Source organism: Bos indicus x Bos taurus, chromosome 10, assembly GCF_003369695.1.
Source record: "Bos indicus x Bos taurus breed Angus x Brahman F1 hybrid chromosome 10, Bos_hybrid_MaternalHap_v2.0, whole genome shotgun sequence".
NCBI classification, from domain to species: Eukaryota; Metazoa; Chordata; class Mammalia; order Artiodactyla; family Bovidae; genus Bos; species Bos indicus x Bos taurus.
The window spans coordinates 75,208,774-75,224,507 of NC_040085.1; the positions used below are offsets into that span (position 1 = coordinate 75,208,774).

The 15,734-nt window shown below is 44.8% G+C and overlaps 1 protein-coding gene and 1 pseudogene across 4 annotated transcripts in view; one reads left to right on the forward strand and one right to left on the reverse strand.

Moving 5' to 3' along the window:
* Positions 1-15,734, forward strand: part of SUSD6 (sushi domain containing 6) — a 95,081-nt gene that overhangs the window by 55,631 nt on the left and 23,716 nt on the right. The window contains exon 1 of one of the 4 annotated variants that reach the window (XM_027552271.1): positions 7,789-8,034. The exons of the other annotated variants lie outside the window; for them this stretch is intronic. Within the exon in view, the coding sequence (XP_027408072.1) occupies position 8,034 (1 nt within the window). The 5' untranslated portion in view covers positions 7,789-8,033. Of the gene's footprint in view, positions 1-7,788; positions 8,035-15,734 lie in introns of those variants that run through there. 4 annotated transcript variants of the gene reach the window in all.
* Positions 11,324-11,731, reverse strand: LOC113899039 (annotated as a pseudogene).

The following is a 15,734-nucleotide window of genomic DNA, read 5'->3' on the forward strand; positions in this document are numbered from 1 at the left end:
TCAGGCAGCTCAAGCAGTGACTAGCCTGAGGTCTCCCTGGAAACAGGGGAAGATTGAGGCTGATTTAACTCATTTTAAGTGAAATCACCAGCCTTTTGATGATTCCATTAATTTCCTCCCTTCTGAACACGCTCATGCTAGCAGTAATTGGAAATCCTGACTCTGTTTCTCATTTCCCCCCACTCCTCTGCTTTAATCTGAGGCAGCTGGATACTGCACTCTGCTTTTTCATTTACTGGAAGAGCAGTTTGAGGATGATTTTAATGACCAGCTTTGACAGTACTTCCAGAAGCCGAGACTGTTGCTGCTCTTCAGTTCACACCCACTTGGGGGCCTCTGGCTCACTTACCTTGCTCCTATGAAACTCTGCTTTGTTCTTGGTATGCAGGTGGGAAGGGGGCTGTGTGAGAAGGGGCCCCAGGGGGAGAGGGCCCTGGGGCTCTCTTGTCCCAGGTAGTGTGTGCAAGCTTTTCATCACTCAACATTTGCAGACCTACAAGGTGTGCCAGGCACGGTCTAGTTACTGAGCGTTTCCCTGCCCCCTCTTCCCTGCCCTGGTGGAAGCACAGAGGCCTGAGCCCGTGAGGTTCCAGCAGAGCTTGTGACTAACCACAGACCTTGGGAATTGTCTCCAAGGCTTTCTCTCTGTGTTTGTATGATAGCGATGCCTGTTTCAGTTTTTACTTTCTTGGCTCTAAAGAGAAATAAATAATATGAACCACCTCCCAAGATCAGAGAAATAATGGTTGCTTGCTGCTGTTGGCAGTTGACAACTGTCTTGGGTATCATGTCACACTGGTGTCCTCGCAGTGACTTACCACAGCCAGGAAAGGATAAAGCTGGTTTTGAACCCAGGTCCTCCCATTGCAAGTGAAATGCTCTTTGTACTACATTGTGTTCGTGTGTGTGTTTAACACTGACTTTCCAATGTCATTGTCTTTAGCAGATCAACCACATAAGTGTTAAACTGTTAGGTATGCACTGGGCCTTCTGCCAGAAGCTGAAGTCCTCACAGTCTAATTGGGGGAAAAGATAAGATAGAATGCATCTTCATTCCCTTGAGCGGTTCAGGTACTGAGTGCCATTAGAAGGAAGAGAATTAAGCCTGACATCATCCAGGAAGGCTTCCAGAGAGCTGAGACTTAACGCTGGGCCTGGTGGGAAGGCAGGATCCAAACCAAGGAGAGCTGGAAAGGAGAGTTTGGCATTTGGCCGCCTAAGATTCTGGGATGCAGAAATGGTGATGAGATTTTAGTTCTTCATCAGACTGAGAAAACTAACATCCTCTGGGTGATGCTTTCCCAGCTTCCCTGTGCTTTTAAAATCAGGTTCACATACCCCATGCCCACAAAGAACCATTCAGTTTGTCTGGAGTGCAGCCCAGCAATCTGCATAAAAGTTTTTTTAAAATAATATCAAACAGTCTCCCCTCCTTTCAGTTCTCTTTCCTGAACAGAAGAAAACAAGGGTGCAGGTTTCATTTGTTCCAGAGGCAGAAGCTATTTAACACACTGTTTCAGGTGGTGAGGTTGGCCACACTTTGAGAAACATTGTACCCTAAGCAAATGCCCTCTCCGCTGCAGGAAGCGTTAGGGGTTAAGAATCTGGGTTTTGACACCATAGGAGTCCCACTCCTGAGGACTAAGTGTTTAGGATAACTAAGGGGGAAGGGGAGACTTGGTATTAACTGATGTAAGTTTAAGGTGATTCTGATAGCCACTGGGTCAGTCGGGGTGCTCTCATGAAGGCAGGTAGGTGGTGGGGGCATTGAGGCCGAGGACCTTTAAACAGGTCATGCTTGGGAGTTAACTGCATGTGCCTCTGACTCTTAAGAAAAGCGTTTTTATAGATGCTGTGTGGTAGCTTAGTTTCAGATGGATGTTGGGGGTAGAAGCAGTCAGGGATCAGTCAGTGGGTGGGTGGAAGCTGGTCTGGGATTCAGGATCGTTTACATTGAGAGCCCTGGAAAAGGTAACGCTGTGTCTTCCATAGGAGTTGGCAGTCTTGGTGAATCTTATGATTTTTCTGTCAGTATTTTGGCACCAGATGGGACCTGGGGTGGCTGTGAAGATTAGAAAACTTACCAAGTTACTAAACACTCTGTTAGGAATTAACATGTCTTGGGATTTCCTTGATGGTCCAGTGGTTAAGACTCTGTGCTTCCATTGCAGGGGGCCTGGGTTCCATCTTTGGTTGGGCAGCTAAGATCCCACATGCCTAGGGGTATGGCCCAAAAGAATGATATGTCTTAGTTTGGGGGTGTTGTAAAATACCTATAGTAAATGTGTGATATATTTCAACTAATAGCCACTTTAAATCTGTTATCCCATTCTTAGTCAATGAAAATTTTCAAATACTAAAAAAATACAGGGACTAATACACCTGGATATTTGCCCCCACATTTCATATTTTGCCTCATTTGCTTCATATGTTTTTCTGCAGAGATATAGCCAGTATCCTAAATCAATATGTATCCTTCTAACCATGCGTCTTGTATTTTTACATACTTACATGTGCATTTACATCTAGTTTTTTAAAAGGCCCTCAATCTGTGGAAGTCTGATTTCATTTGTTTTTTTGCATTTTGTATATTACAAGTTTTACATACTTACTCATGCGTTCCTAAGTGATACAGAATATTGTTTTGTGTTTTAAAGTGGGTGTAATCTTCTGTAGCTTCCTTTTTTCACTCAACATTGTTCTTGAGGTTTAGCTAAGTTGATAAATTTGTTTTACTTAGGGTATAGCATTCCATTTTTAGTTGGAATTCTGGTATACTGTTAATATACCAGAATATTTGTAACCACTCTCTCATTAATGGACATATAGGTGACAAGTTTTTCATTGTTAAAAACAATACTGCAAGGAACATCCTTGTACATGTGTCCACGGTTTCTCTGACATACACACCTAGCGATAGAGTTGCTGGATTGTTAGAAGTATTCAACTTTCTGTGTATTACCAGGTAGCTTTCCAAAGTAGTTGTTTGAGTTTTCACCACTAGTGATGCATATGAAAATTCATAGTTCTGCCCTGGTGGCTCAGATGATAAGGAATCCACACGCAATGCTGGAGACCTGGGTTCAGTCCCTGGGTTGGCAAGAGCTGCTGGAGGAGGGCATGGCAACCCACTTCAGTATTCTTGGCTGGAGAATCCCATGGACAGAGGAGCCTGGCAGGCTACAGTCCATGGGGTTGCAAAGAGGCAGACACAACTGTGTGACTAAGCACAGCACCATATGTTTTGCAACAGCTAGTATTGTTAGATATTAATTTTTGCCAATCTGATGGATATAAAATGGAATCTCTTGAGTTTTATATTTCTTTGACTGTCTTCTAGTTTGCAGATTATTTTAACTTTTATCTATGGCAGTGGTTCTGAAGGGTCATTGGGGTCTTTTCAGGTGATTGACAAGGTTAAAACAGTTTTCGCATTACTACTAAGATACTGTTTGCCTTTTTTGCACTCATTCTTTCACAGGTGTGTAGTGGAGTTTCAGAGACTTACATGATATGTCTTGATACAATCACTGCGATTTTATTATTTTTAAATGAATTTGTAAATTAGTAATAAAAACTAGTTTTATTTTCAACAGTGGTGTGTGTTGACAGATGTAAGACAGAGACAACTTTGAGGATTCTCAATAATTTTTGATAGTGTAAGGGGGACTTGAGAACAAAGAGTTGAGAACCACTGCTCCTTTATTCATAATTTTTTCTTTCTGAAATGTGTTTTCTTTGACTTTCTTAAGAAATCCTCTTCAAATTTCATAAAAGATGGGCTCATATTTTCTTCTAGAAGTTTTTTTTTTTTTCAATTTCTTTCTTTCTTTATGGCTGCCCTAGGTCTTCCTTGCTGAGCACAGGCCTTCTCTAGTTGCGGAAAGCGGGGGCTCCTCTAGCTGCGGTGCACGGGCTTCTCGCGCTGTGGAGCAGGGGCTCTAGGGTGGGGCCTCCATAGTTGTGGCGCACAGGCTTAGTTGCCCCGCAGCGTGTGAAATCTTCCGGGACCACGGGGATTAAACTGGTGTCTGCTTCTTTGGCAGGTGGATTCACCACTGGACCACCACAGAAGTCTTTCTTCTGGAAGTTTACTAGTGTACTTTTGTGGGTGCTGTCTGCCGTTTCCCAGGCCCTTCAGCCACTTAATTTTATACCTTCTCAGAACATTTGTAGAGCCTTAATAGAACATTTTCCATGCCTTTTTTATAGCAGAATTTTTTTGAGCTTTTTGGGGTGTGGGGAGCAGTGTGGATGGAAGGATAGGCAGGGATTTAGTCACCTTTCCCAGATCCTTTGTTTAAGAGAGGGTCCCAGCATTCTGCAGTTTATTGCTGTGTCTCCTTGAGATGCTGGTACACTCTGATTTTGGATCCTTGTGTTTATTAGTTCATCACAACTTGCTGTCCAAGGACCAGAACTCACCAGTGACAGGGATTCTGGAAGCGCCTACCCTCTCTAAAGCCCCCATTTTCCACTGGACGTTTGAGTTCCTTTTAGAGAAGGAACCAGGAAGCTCTCTTTTTCCTGGTTGTGTCCGGGCGGGCTGGCTGGGCAGGGGGGTGGGGGCAGTGTGCAGGCAGGCAGCTGCCAGGTTAACTACAGTTGGGGGCATAAATGGTAGCCCCCTTTAAGGGGAAAAAAAAAAAAAAGTACTGCTAACATCCAAGGCCTCACCTTTCACTAGACTCTTAACTGGTTTTTCTGTTCCCAGTATATTCCTTACCTCCCTCCCCTCAAATCTGTCTTCTACCCTGCAGGCAGCATAACTCAAAGTCTCAGACTTAAGCCAGAAAGAAAAACACCAATACAGTATACTAATGCATATATATGGAATTTAGAAAGATGGTAACAATAACCCTGTATACGAGACAGCAAAAGAGACACTGATGTATAGAACAGTCTTTTGGACTCTGTGGGAGAGGGAGAGGGTGAGATGATTTGGGAGAATGGCATTGAAATATGTATAATATCATATATGAAACGAGTCGCCAGTCCAGGTTCGATGCACGATACTGGATGCTTGGGGCTGGTGCACTGGGATGACCCAGAGGGATGGTATGGGGAGGGAGGAGGGAGGAGGGTTCAGGATGGGGAACACGTGTATGCCTGTGGTGGATTCATTTTGATATATGGCAGAACCAATACAATATTGTAAAGTTTAAAAAAAAAAAAAATCTCAGACTTAGCATGATTCTTCTCCCCTTAAAACAAAAACAAACTCAAAGCTTGCTGTGAGGCTGCTGTTAAGGTCTGTACCCTCACCTGTGCAATCTCTCCAGCCACTTCCCTAGCCTATGCTCCGTCCAGGAAACGCCACCGGGCGTTTATTCCCATGACACACCATCAGATGTGCCCCCAGTGCCTCGCTGATGCTGTTCCCTCCACCTCAGATGCTGCTTTGATTGCCGATCTTTTCAGTAAAGCGACACCGTAAATTATATTATTTACCCCTTAGTTATGCTCTAGAGGTGTTTGTATGTGCCCCATGTGTCAGGGGAGAGCTTGTTTGATTCTTAGCCAGGCCCCACAAAACTCAAATACAGATTCTAAGAAGATGATCCCTTTCATCTTTCATCCCTACTAACTCCGCCTTTCCAATTAAAATGAAGACTTGGAGTTGACCTCTTTTTAATCTTTGTTTCACTTGTGGCTTTTCTGGGGGACAGCTGCTCCATCTCCTTCCCTTCCCGCAAGTTCCTTCCCCATAAATTGTTTACTGCGTTGACTCCTGTCACTTTGCACTCCGGTTCTTTAGTAACTGCAAGCGAAGGGGATTTCTTTTTTGTGGTTAAGGAGCTGATGTAGACATCCTAATAAATTGTCTTCCAGCATGTCTTACTTGCAAGGGCGGGAATGTGCTGAACAGACAAACGAAAGCACCTGGTCCCCCACAGTTACTGCTTGTTTTGAAAAAAATAATAAACTGACATTTATTTCAAATTGACTAGCGTATTTTGAAAGTGATGCATGAGTTGTATGTATGCGATAACGCTGCCAGCAGAAAGGCGCTGCTCAGGGAAGGAATTCTGGATGGTGTTGTGTTTGCCATTTAGCCACACCCAGACTCCTGCTTCCCCTTCAGCAGCTTAAAAAAAGAAAATTCCACAAACTCTGGAAATCTGTTAAAGATGCAGACTAGGTAGATTAACTTCTTTTCTGAAAGAGCTTTGTAGCAGGAATCCACATGGTTCTAGAGAAACGGGGCTCCCACATGAACTCCTGCAGGCCTGTGTGCTTGCTGTAGGAGGTTGGGGTGGGGACCTAAGAAGGGGCTGCAAGTCAGAGACTCTGAGCTTGCAGGAGCCTTCTTCACATCATTATTGTGTCTGAAAGACGTGACTTTCTTTGACAGCTTGTTTAATGGCCCTTTCATTGGTTCTTGAGAATGGTCACTAGGTAGATTGGGAGAGTAAGAAGCAGAAGGGGACAAGTTATTCTTTGCTCTGTTGCTGATAAGGGCAAAGCTAGGATTGATCTGTTGCACGCTGCCTCCTGGTTCATGCAAACAGGCCATATGGGCATGAATTCTCAAGTTCAGGGAGAAGGGGCTTATGCCAAAGTGAGGTCTGAACACATAGATGCTGGTTACTGGGTATGAATACATTAGGCCTTTATATGGACATGGACCTGAGTGGTTTCCTTTGCGGGTGATGCTTTTCTTTCTTCTTATTTGAAAAGTACTGCTAATGTTGCTGTACTGTTTGATTAGCAGTAGTTATAAAGATGAAAGATGAGGAGTAGTTAGGTAAGCCTTGCAGATCAAGCAAAATGATATGAATTTTCTCCTCCTAACCCAGTTTGTTCGTGCACCCTCCCCTGAAATGCAGACACTCTGGAATATGTGAGAAAATAATCCTTATGATCAAACATAATGTATAAAATACAAAACATACCGGCCGCCCCATTAAAAAAAAAAAGAAGAATGCGATTATTGCAAAAGGATTTTACCATCCTCCAAAGGAAGTGGCAATCCATTCCAGTATTCTTGCTGGGAAAATTCCATGGACAGAGGAGCCCAGCAGGCTGTAGTCCATGGGGTTGCAAGGAGTCAGACACAACTTAGTGACTAAGCAACTCCTCCAAAGGAGTTACCATAGTTGTTTGTGTGGTGCAGCTTGTGGGATCTCAGTTCCCTGACTGGGGATCAAACCTGAGCCCTGTCAGTGAGAGCACCCAGTCCTAACCACTGGACCGCCAGAGAATTCCCTGTGCGGTTGCTTTTAAGTGGAAGTACCTCTGGTGGGTGTGAAATACTGCATTAGCACCCAGCTTGACGGGGTCACATCTGCTGTTGAAGGAGTCCAGGAAGAGAAGGAGGAGATGGGGAGCTTCCACGGCACCTTGGCAGAATGAAATGAGGTATTAGGTAGGGCCACCAGCTCTGAGAAGTGCTGCACTCTACGCCTGGCCAGGAGGATTTGCCTCCTTCCCTCTCCCACCCCCCACAGCTTGTCTCTCCTGCTCCTGCACAGCAGGCTTCTTTGCCAAGGATGAAGAGCTTGGATGTCAAATTCTTTCTCTCTGCCCTTGGCAAGGCAGGGTGTTATATTTGTTTTTTAAAGAAGCCTTTTTGCACTTGGGGAATTTTTTTCTTTTCTCTTATGGGAAGTTGCTTCATCATTTCCCAAAAATATACCGCACCTCTTGTTTAAACAGGGTGCCCTTGAAGAGCTTTGGAGCCTGAAGCGGGATGGGGGTGTTGTGAAATCTTTTGTTTAACGCTTTGATGAGAGCCGGAATGCTCGCTCTCTGCAGGCAGAAGTGTCAGGATTTGCCAGGACTGGGTCCAGGAGTTGGGTGTTGAGGGGGAGAGACTCCCTGAGATGCAAGAACTGGGGTCTTTTTAAGCATTTAAACAGTCCATGTTGTAAGAGGTATCAGCCCTTCTGGGCACAGACTCTATCACGTTTTTGTCCAGTGCCTTCAGTGTGCCCAGGCTGGAGAACGTGGATTTGCTGTTCTTTTGAGATGCTGATGGTACCCTGGAGAGGCAAGACCAACTCACGCATAGCAACGGTGAACAAAACAGTAGTAAGTGTGGGCTAAATTGTGAAGTCGTGGGCACTTCATTTCAGAGAAAGGGAATTCCTACAGAAGAGAGCACTGAGGCCAGGCCTTGCACTGTCGGGGGATGGGGGTGTTAAGCTGATGTCGGGTAAGAAAGGATATTTGAGAGGGGAAGGAGGAGCTGAGAAGAGCCAGCAGGCTGACCTGAGGCCACGAATGTGGGTGAGTAAGCCCAATGGTGGGGGTAGCCTAGCGGGACTTGACGTCGGAGAAACAGGACAGACCAAATTGTGGAGGGCCTAGCACATCCAGGAGAAACATTTAGACTTACAGGAAGAAATGGGCAGCCTTTCTCAGATTCTGAGAAGAGAGTAGCAGCATTAGGAAAAATGTGGCTTTGGGGAATATTAGCTGACCAGAGTAAGCTAGAATATGCCTTCAGGTGGGCAGGAGGAGAACCCCAGCTCCATCCACCGCTCTTGGGAGGAAGTCGTACTTGGGTCCTTGGAGAGAGGGATGGCCTGGTACATGGCTTCTGTCTTGGGTGAGCGTGGTCGCACATTGCCCGTGGCCTATGGCCGCCTGCAGCTTCCCCTGGCAGGGCACAGCAACTTAGGCCACGAGGTTAGTGCTGTCTGGCTAGGAGCAGGTGTTAGGTGCCAGCTCGAGCTAAACTTTGACTAGGGCCCCTGTGGAGGTGCTATGCCCAGGTGGGCCCAGTGGAGCCAGGCACGAAGTGCGGTGGGTTCCATGCTGCTCGTTTTAGGTTGGGATTGACCAGGGATGATTGCTCAGATCCAGACAACATGGGTCACCTTGTGCCTAATCAGGAGTCGGGGTGCATCATGCAGAATCCTTGCCCGTGCTGAGTTCTGTGCCCTCCACCCATGCCCTCCACCCGTTCACAATCGTAAATAAGGAGTTTGGGTAGCTTTGGACTATAAATAATACCAAAGAGGATCAGTCAGAAAGTATTCTTCTTAATAGACTACTAGTAGCTGCTGTTTATAGAAAGTGAAAATTGAGAAAATAAATTATTGTTGAGGGAGATTGCATCAGTGGGGACAAACACATCATCGCAAGATCTATTAAGTTCCAATAGAAAGAGGGAAGAGTAAATGATTGCCAAGGGAAGTACTGCCCAGTTTGCCTAAGTCAGGAACATAGTGACAGTTTCCATACCAGCCACTGGGCCTGGGCGGGGCCTGCCCCTCCCAGCTGACCCACCCCAAGCTCCCTGGCACGGACCCAGAGCATGTCCAGGGCAGGCATCAGGTTTGGAACCCTGGGAAGTGAGCGGCTCCTCTTTGGGGATCATCCCAGCCTGTCACCAGGGCAGGGTGTAGGCCAGCAGAGGCTCAGCTGCCACTCTGGGTATGGGCCCTGGTGCAGGAGAGGGACAAGGGCTTAGCTTGAAGCCTCAAGACATTAGCTTTGACATCATGTTGCTGCTTTTAAAGACCAGTGGTTTTTTCCCTTTTTTTTTTTTTTTTTTGTGAAAACTAAGGCCCCAGACACACTGTTCAGATTGCTGGTAGATAAATGCTAAAACCCATTCTGAGTAATCGCCTTTTTTTTTTTTTTTAACAGTTGAGTAACAGAGTAGTCCACAAAACAAGATTTGACTGTAATGGGCCAGCCCACATTTGCAGAAGGCCCAGCTGTCTTTGGGCTTCCCAGGTGGCACTAGTGGTAAAGAACCCTCTCCTGCTAATGCAGGAGACCTAAGAGACGTGGGTTTGATCCCTGGGTTGGTAAGATCCCCTGGAGGAGGGCATGGCAACCCATTCCAGTGTTCTTGCCTGGAGAATCCCATGGACAGAGGAGCCTGGTAGGCTGTAGTCCATAGGGTCGCAAAGAGTCAGACAAGACTGAAGCAACTTAACACACACACACACCTCTCTTTTTTTTGTTGTTGTGTTTTTTTTAATGCTTCATTTTATTTATTAATTTTTAAATTAATTATTTTACTTTACAATATTGTATTGGTTTTGCCATACATTGACATGAATCCTCCACTGGTGTACATGTGTTCCCCATCCTGAACCCCCCTCCCACCTCCCTCCCCATCCCATCCCTCTGGGTCATCTCAGTGTACCAGCCCCAAGCACCCTGTATCATGCATCAAACCTGGACTGGTGATTCCTTTCACATATGATATTATACATGTTTCAGTGCCATTCTCCCAAATCATCCCAACCTCGCCCTCTCCCACAGAGTCCAAAAGACTGTTCTATACATCTGTGTGTCTTTTGCTGTCTTGCATACAGAGTTATCGTTACCATCTTTCTAAATTCCATATATATGCGTTAGTATACTGTATTGGTGTTTTTCTTTCTGGCTTACTTCACTCTGTATAATATACTACAGTTTCATCCACCTCATTAGAACTGATTCAAATGTATTCTTTTTAATGGCTGAGTAATATTCCATTGTGTATATGTACCACAGCTTTCTTATCCATTCATCTGCTGATGGACATCTAGGTTGCTTCCATGTCCTGGCTATTATAAACAGTGCTTCGATGAACATTGGGGTACACGTGTCTCTTTCAATTCTGGTTTCCTCAGTGTGTATGCCCAGCAGTGGGATTGCTGGGTTATATGGCAGTTCTATTTCCAGTTTATTAAGGAATCTCCACACTGTTCTCCATAGTGGCTGTACTAGTTTGCATTCCCACCAACAGTGTAAGTAAGAGGGTTCCCTTTTCTCCACACCCTCTCCAGCATTTATTGCTTGTCGACTTTTGGATAGCAGCCATTCTGACTGGCATGAAATGGTACCTCATTGTGGTTTTGATTTGCTTTACTCTGATAATGAGTGATGTTGAGCATCTTTTCATACATTTGTTAGCTATCTGTATGTCTTCTTTGGAGAAATGTCTGTTTAGTTCTTTGGCCCACTTTTTGATTGGGTCATTTATTTTTCTGGAATTGAGCTGCAAGAGTTGCTTGTATAGTTGTGAGATTAATTCTTTGTCCGTTGCTTCATTTGCTGTTATTTTCTCCCATTCTGAAGGCTGTCTTTTCATCTTGCTTATAGTTGCCTTTGTTGTACAGAAGCTTTTAATTTTAATTAGGCCCCATTTGTTTATTTTTGCTTTTATTTCCAATATTCTGGGAGGTGGGTCATAGAGGATCCTGCTGTGATTTATGTCAGAGAGTGTTTTGCCTATGTTTTCCTCTAGGAGTTTTATAGTTTCTGGTCTTACGTTTAGATCTTTAATCCATTTTGAGTTTATTTTTGTGTATGGTGTTAGAAAGTGTTCTAGTTTCATTCTTTTTTTTTTTTTTTAACAACTGATTATTGATTTATTAAAAAGGTTGATTTAGGCATCGGCAATGGTGACTTCCACCTTGACTCCCGGCTCAATAGTGATGGAAGTGATCTGCTTGACAACTTCAGAAGGACTGTGCAGATCAATGAGTCGCTTGTGGATCCTCATTTGGAATCGATCCCAAGTCTTAGAACCTTCACCACAAGGAGTTTTCCTCGTAGTTATTCTCAGAGTCTTGGTAGGCATCCGAACTGGTCCTTTAACTTTGAGATTCTTTTCCTTCACGCCTCCGATCAGGTCAACACACACCTTCTCCAGAGACTTCACGTTGCGGCTGGTGAGGGTGATCCTAATCCGGTGAATGGCCACCTCTGGCTCCACGGGAGTCTTGCCGGTGTCTTTAAAGGCCATGGCTGTGGCATGGCTTCCTGACTGACTTGTTCCTCGGCGAGAGTGAACAGCGGTGAGTCAGGAGCAGGAGCGGGCGGCACAAAGGTCCACGGCAGCCTCGACCACGTCTTCCTCAAAGAGCTAGTTTCATTCTTTTACAAGTGGTTGACCAGTTTTCCCAGCACCACTTGTTAAAGAGATTGTCCTTTCTCCATTGTATATTCTTGCCTCCTTTGTCAAAGATAAGGTGTCCATAGGTGCATGGATTTATCTCTGGGCTTTCTATTTTGTTCCATTGATCTATATTTCTGTCTTTGTGCCAGTACCATACTGTCTCAATGACTGTGGCTTTGTAGTAGAGCCTGAAGTCAGGCAGGTTTATTCCTCCAGTTCCATTCTTCTTTCTTAAGATTGGTTTGGCTATTCGAGGTTTTTTGTATTTTCATACAAATTGTGAAATTATTTGTTCTAGTTCTCTGAAAAATACCGTTGGTGGCTTGATAAGGATTGCATTGAATCTATAGATTGCTTTGAGTAGTATACTCATTTTCACTATATTGATTCTTCCGATCGGTGAACACAGTATATCTCTCCATCTATTTGTGTCCTTTTTGATTTCTTTCACCAGTGTTTTATAGTTTTCTATATATAGGTCTTTTTGTTTCTTTAGGTAGATATATTCCTAAGTATTTTATTCTTTTCTTTGCAATGGTGAATGGAATTGTTTCCTTAATCTCTCTTTCTGTTTTCTCATTGTTAGTGTATAGGAATGCAAGGGATTTCTGTGACACACACAGCTCTCTTTGCTCTTTATTATCTCTGTCCCTCAGAGAGGTGAGGCTGGCTGGGAAAATTGAGAGGATTGTGTGAGAGAAAGCAGCAGGCCCACAGTTCAGAATCAGTTGCTCTGCAACTTCTCTGCCATCTTGGAGTGTATGGTTTCATTTGGTTTTGCACATGGACTGCAAGTACAAATAGACTAGCCCCAGAGGATTGCCCACCCACTCCTGTGGAGTCTATGAAGCACGTGGATTCTCTTTCCTGTAGGCCTAGTTACTCCCAGCAGCTGGGGGTGAGGTGGGGAGGGAGAGACTATTGTTCTGCTCACATTATTCCACTGCGAGAAGTACCTGCGAAGACTCAGGATCGCCACTTGCACATGTAACAAGCCTTTTCCATCAACAAGGCAGAGAGAATCGGAAACCCAGGATGAGTAACAGGCCTATGGCGTGTGCCGACTAGCTTGGCTTCCCTTGGTGCCATGCAAACCTATGCACCCTGGCTGCAGTCCTGGCTTCTTTGTGAAGTGCAGGTATGTGTGTGTTGCTGAGTGCCAGTGATCCTTAGACACATTCCTCATTCATATTCGGGCCTTTGGGGCTAGGGTGTAAGGGGCAAAAGAGTGCAAATCGGATACCTCGTGAGGTGGTTCTGAAACAGTGCTGAGCAGTCAGCTTTTAAAAGTTTGTCTTAGAAACAACCTGTACTTTGGTACATTGTAAATTGACACCGCAGTTGCCTTTTGAGTAACGAGTTTGGACTTTGGTGCAGCAGCTGAGAAGGAAACCTCATGGGCGGTGGGTCTAGGGTGTGGCTGCCTGCCGGCTTGCAGCATGCTCTGAGCAGCTTCACAGACTCCATCTGTGCAGCCGTGTATGTTGCAGCAGTAACTTGGATTTGGGGCCCTTTATTCTCTACGGATGAGTTGAAAATGGGAAAATGACATTGCTGATGGTAGTTATAAGAAGGGCAGGTCTTCTAAAGCTGATAATAATTGAGGAGAAGATTTTGAAGTTCAGCATGCCAAGAGCCAGGGATCATTAGTGTTGGTTGAGCATTTGCTGACTCTTAAGTCAACGGCCCTCCTCAGTGGTGAAGAGGAAGAACATAGTTAAAGAATAGTGTAAAAAAAACCCCAAAAACCTGAGTTATGCTGTCCAGGAGTATAAAAGCCAAAGCATTATTAGGCATTTTAGCATCTCGTTTGGCTTCCTGAGAGCCCATCTTCTTTATATATATTATAATATATAAACCTATCATTTGACTTCAGGGGGGCTCTCTCTGGAGAAATGGAAAAACTATAACCAGGTTCCCCTGTGATCAAGAATTGTGCAGAAACAAAACCCTGTTTGTAAGGGTGCAAGGCCCTTCTGGGCTTCTGGGGCTGAATCTGTCCCTTGGAACACAGTCCATGTTGACCTACTCTCAAGGCCTTTCCCCTGGCAGTTTACTCATTTATATGCTGATGTCTGTCATCTTTTTTCTATTTAGATACTTTTAACCTATGATTTTAAGCTGTCAGATGGGCTGCATTTATTTAAAAGGCTAGGCTGCTCAAACACTGCTGGCTTTCTCTAACTGGAAAAGTCCCAGGTTTGGGGAGGTAAGAGAAAATCAACCACCAAAAATAAACTAGAAACTCGTGCCTGGACTGTGAACTCTTTCGTATACTCCAGTCTCAGTCCTTGACTTTGTGAGTATAGAGTTTTATTATGTGTGTGCTTTAAACAACTAAGTTTTTAAGCAAAAACCACTGACATCCCACACCAGGGTACCATTATAATGGAAAGAGAAAAATCTTTAATTATAGCAGCGTTGTGGCCTTCTCCCATGCCTGGCTAGCCAAGGCATGGAGTTGATAAGCATACAGTGTCTTTCATACTTGCCATTACAACATGTTAATTAAGAGAATTCAGCTGTGGCACCAGCTGGGGATGTCTGGCTTTGTGGAAGATTGCAATTAGATGCTTTATTTTCTATTTTCTTTTTCCCCTTTCAACTTTGGTGGAATGCCTTTGAGTGGGGGCTTTTAGTCTCAGCAGTATAAATACTTTAATGTGCCTAATTATGTAATCATACACTTACACTCCTCTGTGTACACACACACCGTTTTATGGATTTTTATCCCCTTTTCCAGTACATGGGGCATCTCGCCTGCTTTTTGGTTTGGTTGGTATTCTGTGCCATGGGCAGGAAGACGAGGAGGGCCAGAGACAGTTTGGGGTTTTCCTCCAATTATGATCTGTCCCTCTGCTCCCTGCCCCCGCCCCCACTCTCCTTTATCTCTCAAATAATTAGCATCTCAATAGTTTCCTAGAAAAGTCAAGGTAATTTAAATGAAATTGGACTTTATAATACTATATCTTTCCGTGAATTTGCAAGTGCAGTCTTTCAAAGTGTATAGTTTTATTTTTCTCAGTCCTCAATTCCAGGCAGGCCTAGGGCATGAGCCTGGACATGAGAGCTCAGGCACAATGGAACCCATTGATTTCTGGCATTCAGCTTGCGCGGAGAGGTCCTGTGACCCCAGCTGTTAGACCGGGATCTGGGAGCAGCTGTTTTCCGAGATTGAGTCCTCCAGGGATAGGCCATCTGCTGCTGTGTGAGAGAACCCTGGGAACGAAATTGACCGCAGGACATCTCTGTACTCCTTTTCTCTGCTCTAGTCCCTGCAGTTTTTCCCGGGCCCCCTCACCTTGGCACACTTAAGACACATGATGCATCTGCACCGGAGAGCTCACATGGTTTCTTTCGGTCCTTCTGCTGCCCTGGCTCTGCCACACCTGCACCCCAGCTCCACTGAAAACTAGTTGCCAGAGTTGGCAGGGAGATTCAGATGGCTTCTTCAGCTGGATTAGAAACATAGAGCCGGCTTTTCGTTTTATTGGTAGTAATAATAGTAGTAGGGAAGAAGAACCCAAGAGTTTTTCATTATTCAGATTTGTATTTGGGGCCCTCCCTGATTTTCTGAATTTCCAGCTATGTCCTGCTACACACACACACACACACACACACCCTCTTCTTGCTCCTCTGCTATGCCCTTGTCTCCCCCTTGCTCCCCCTTGCATGCTCTTCCCCCTCCTTTATGCAAGTCACAGTCTTTCATCCCATGTCACAGTCCTGTTTACCTCTAGATTTGGAGTTCTGGTATCATTTCTTTCTTCCTTTCTGATCTCTTCCCCCGTTGAATTAACCCTTCTTCAGAACCTCCTAGTGTAGCCCAGATTGATTTCTAACATGTGTCTCCTGTGGTTATTTATTAGACCACAAGCTCCCA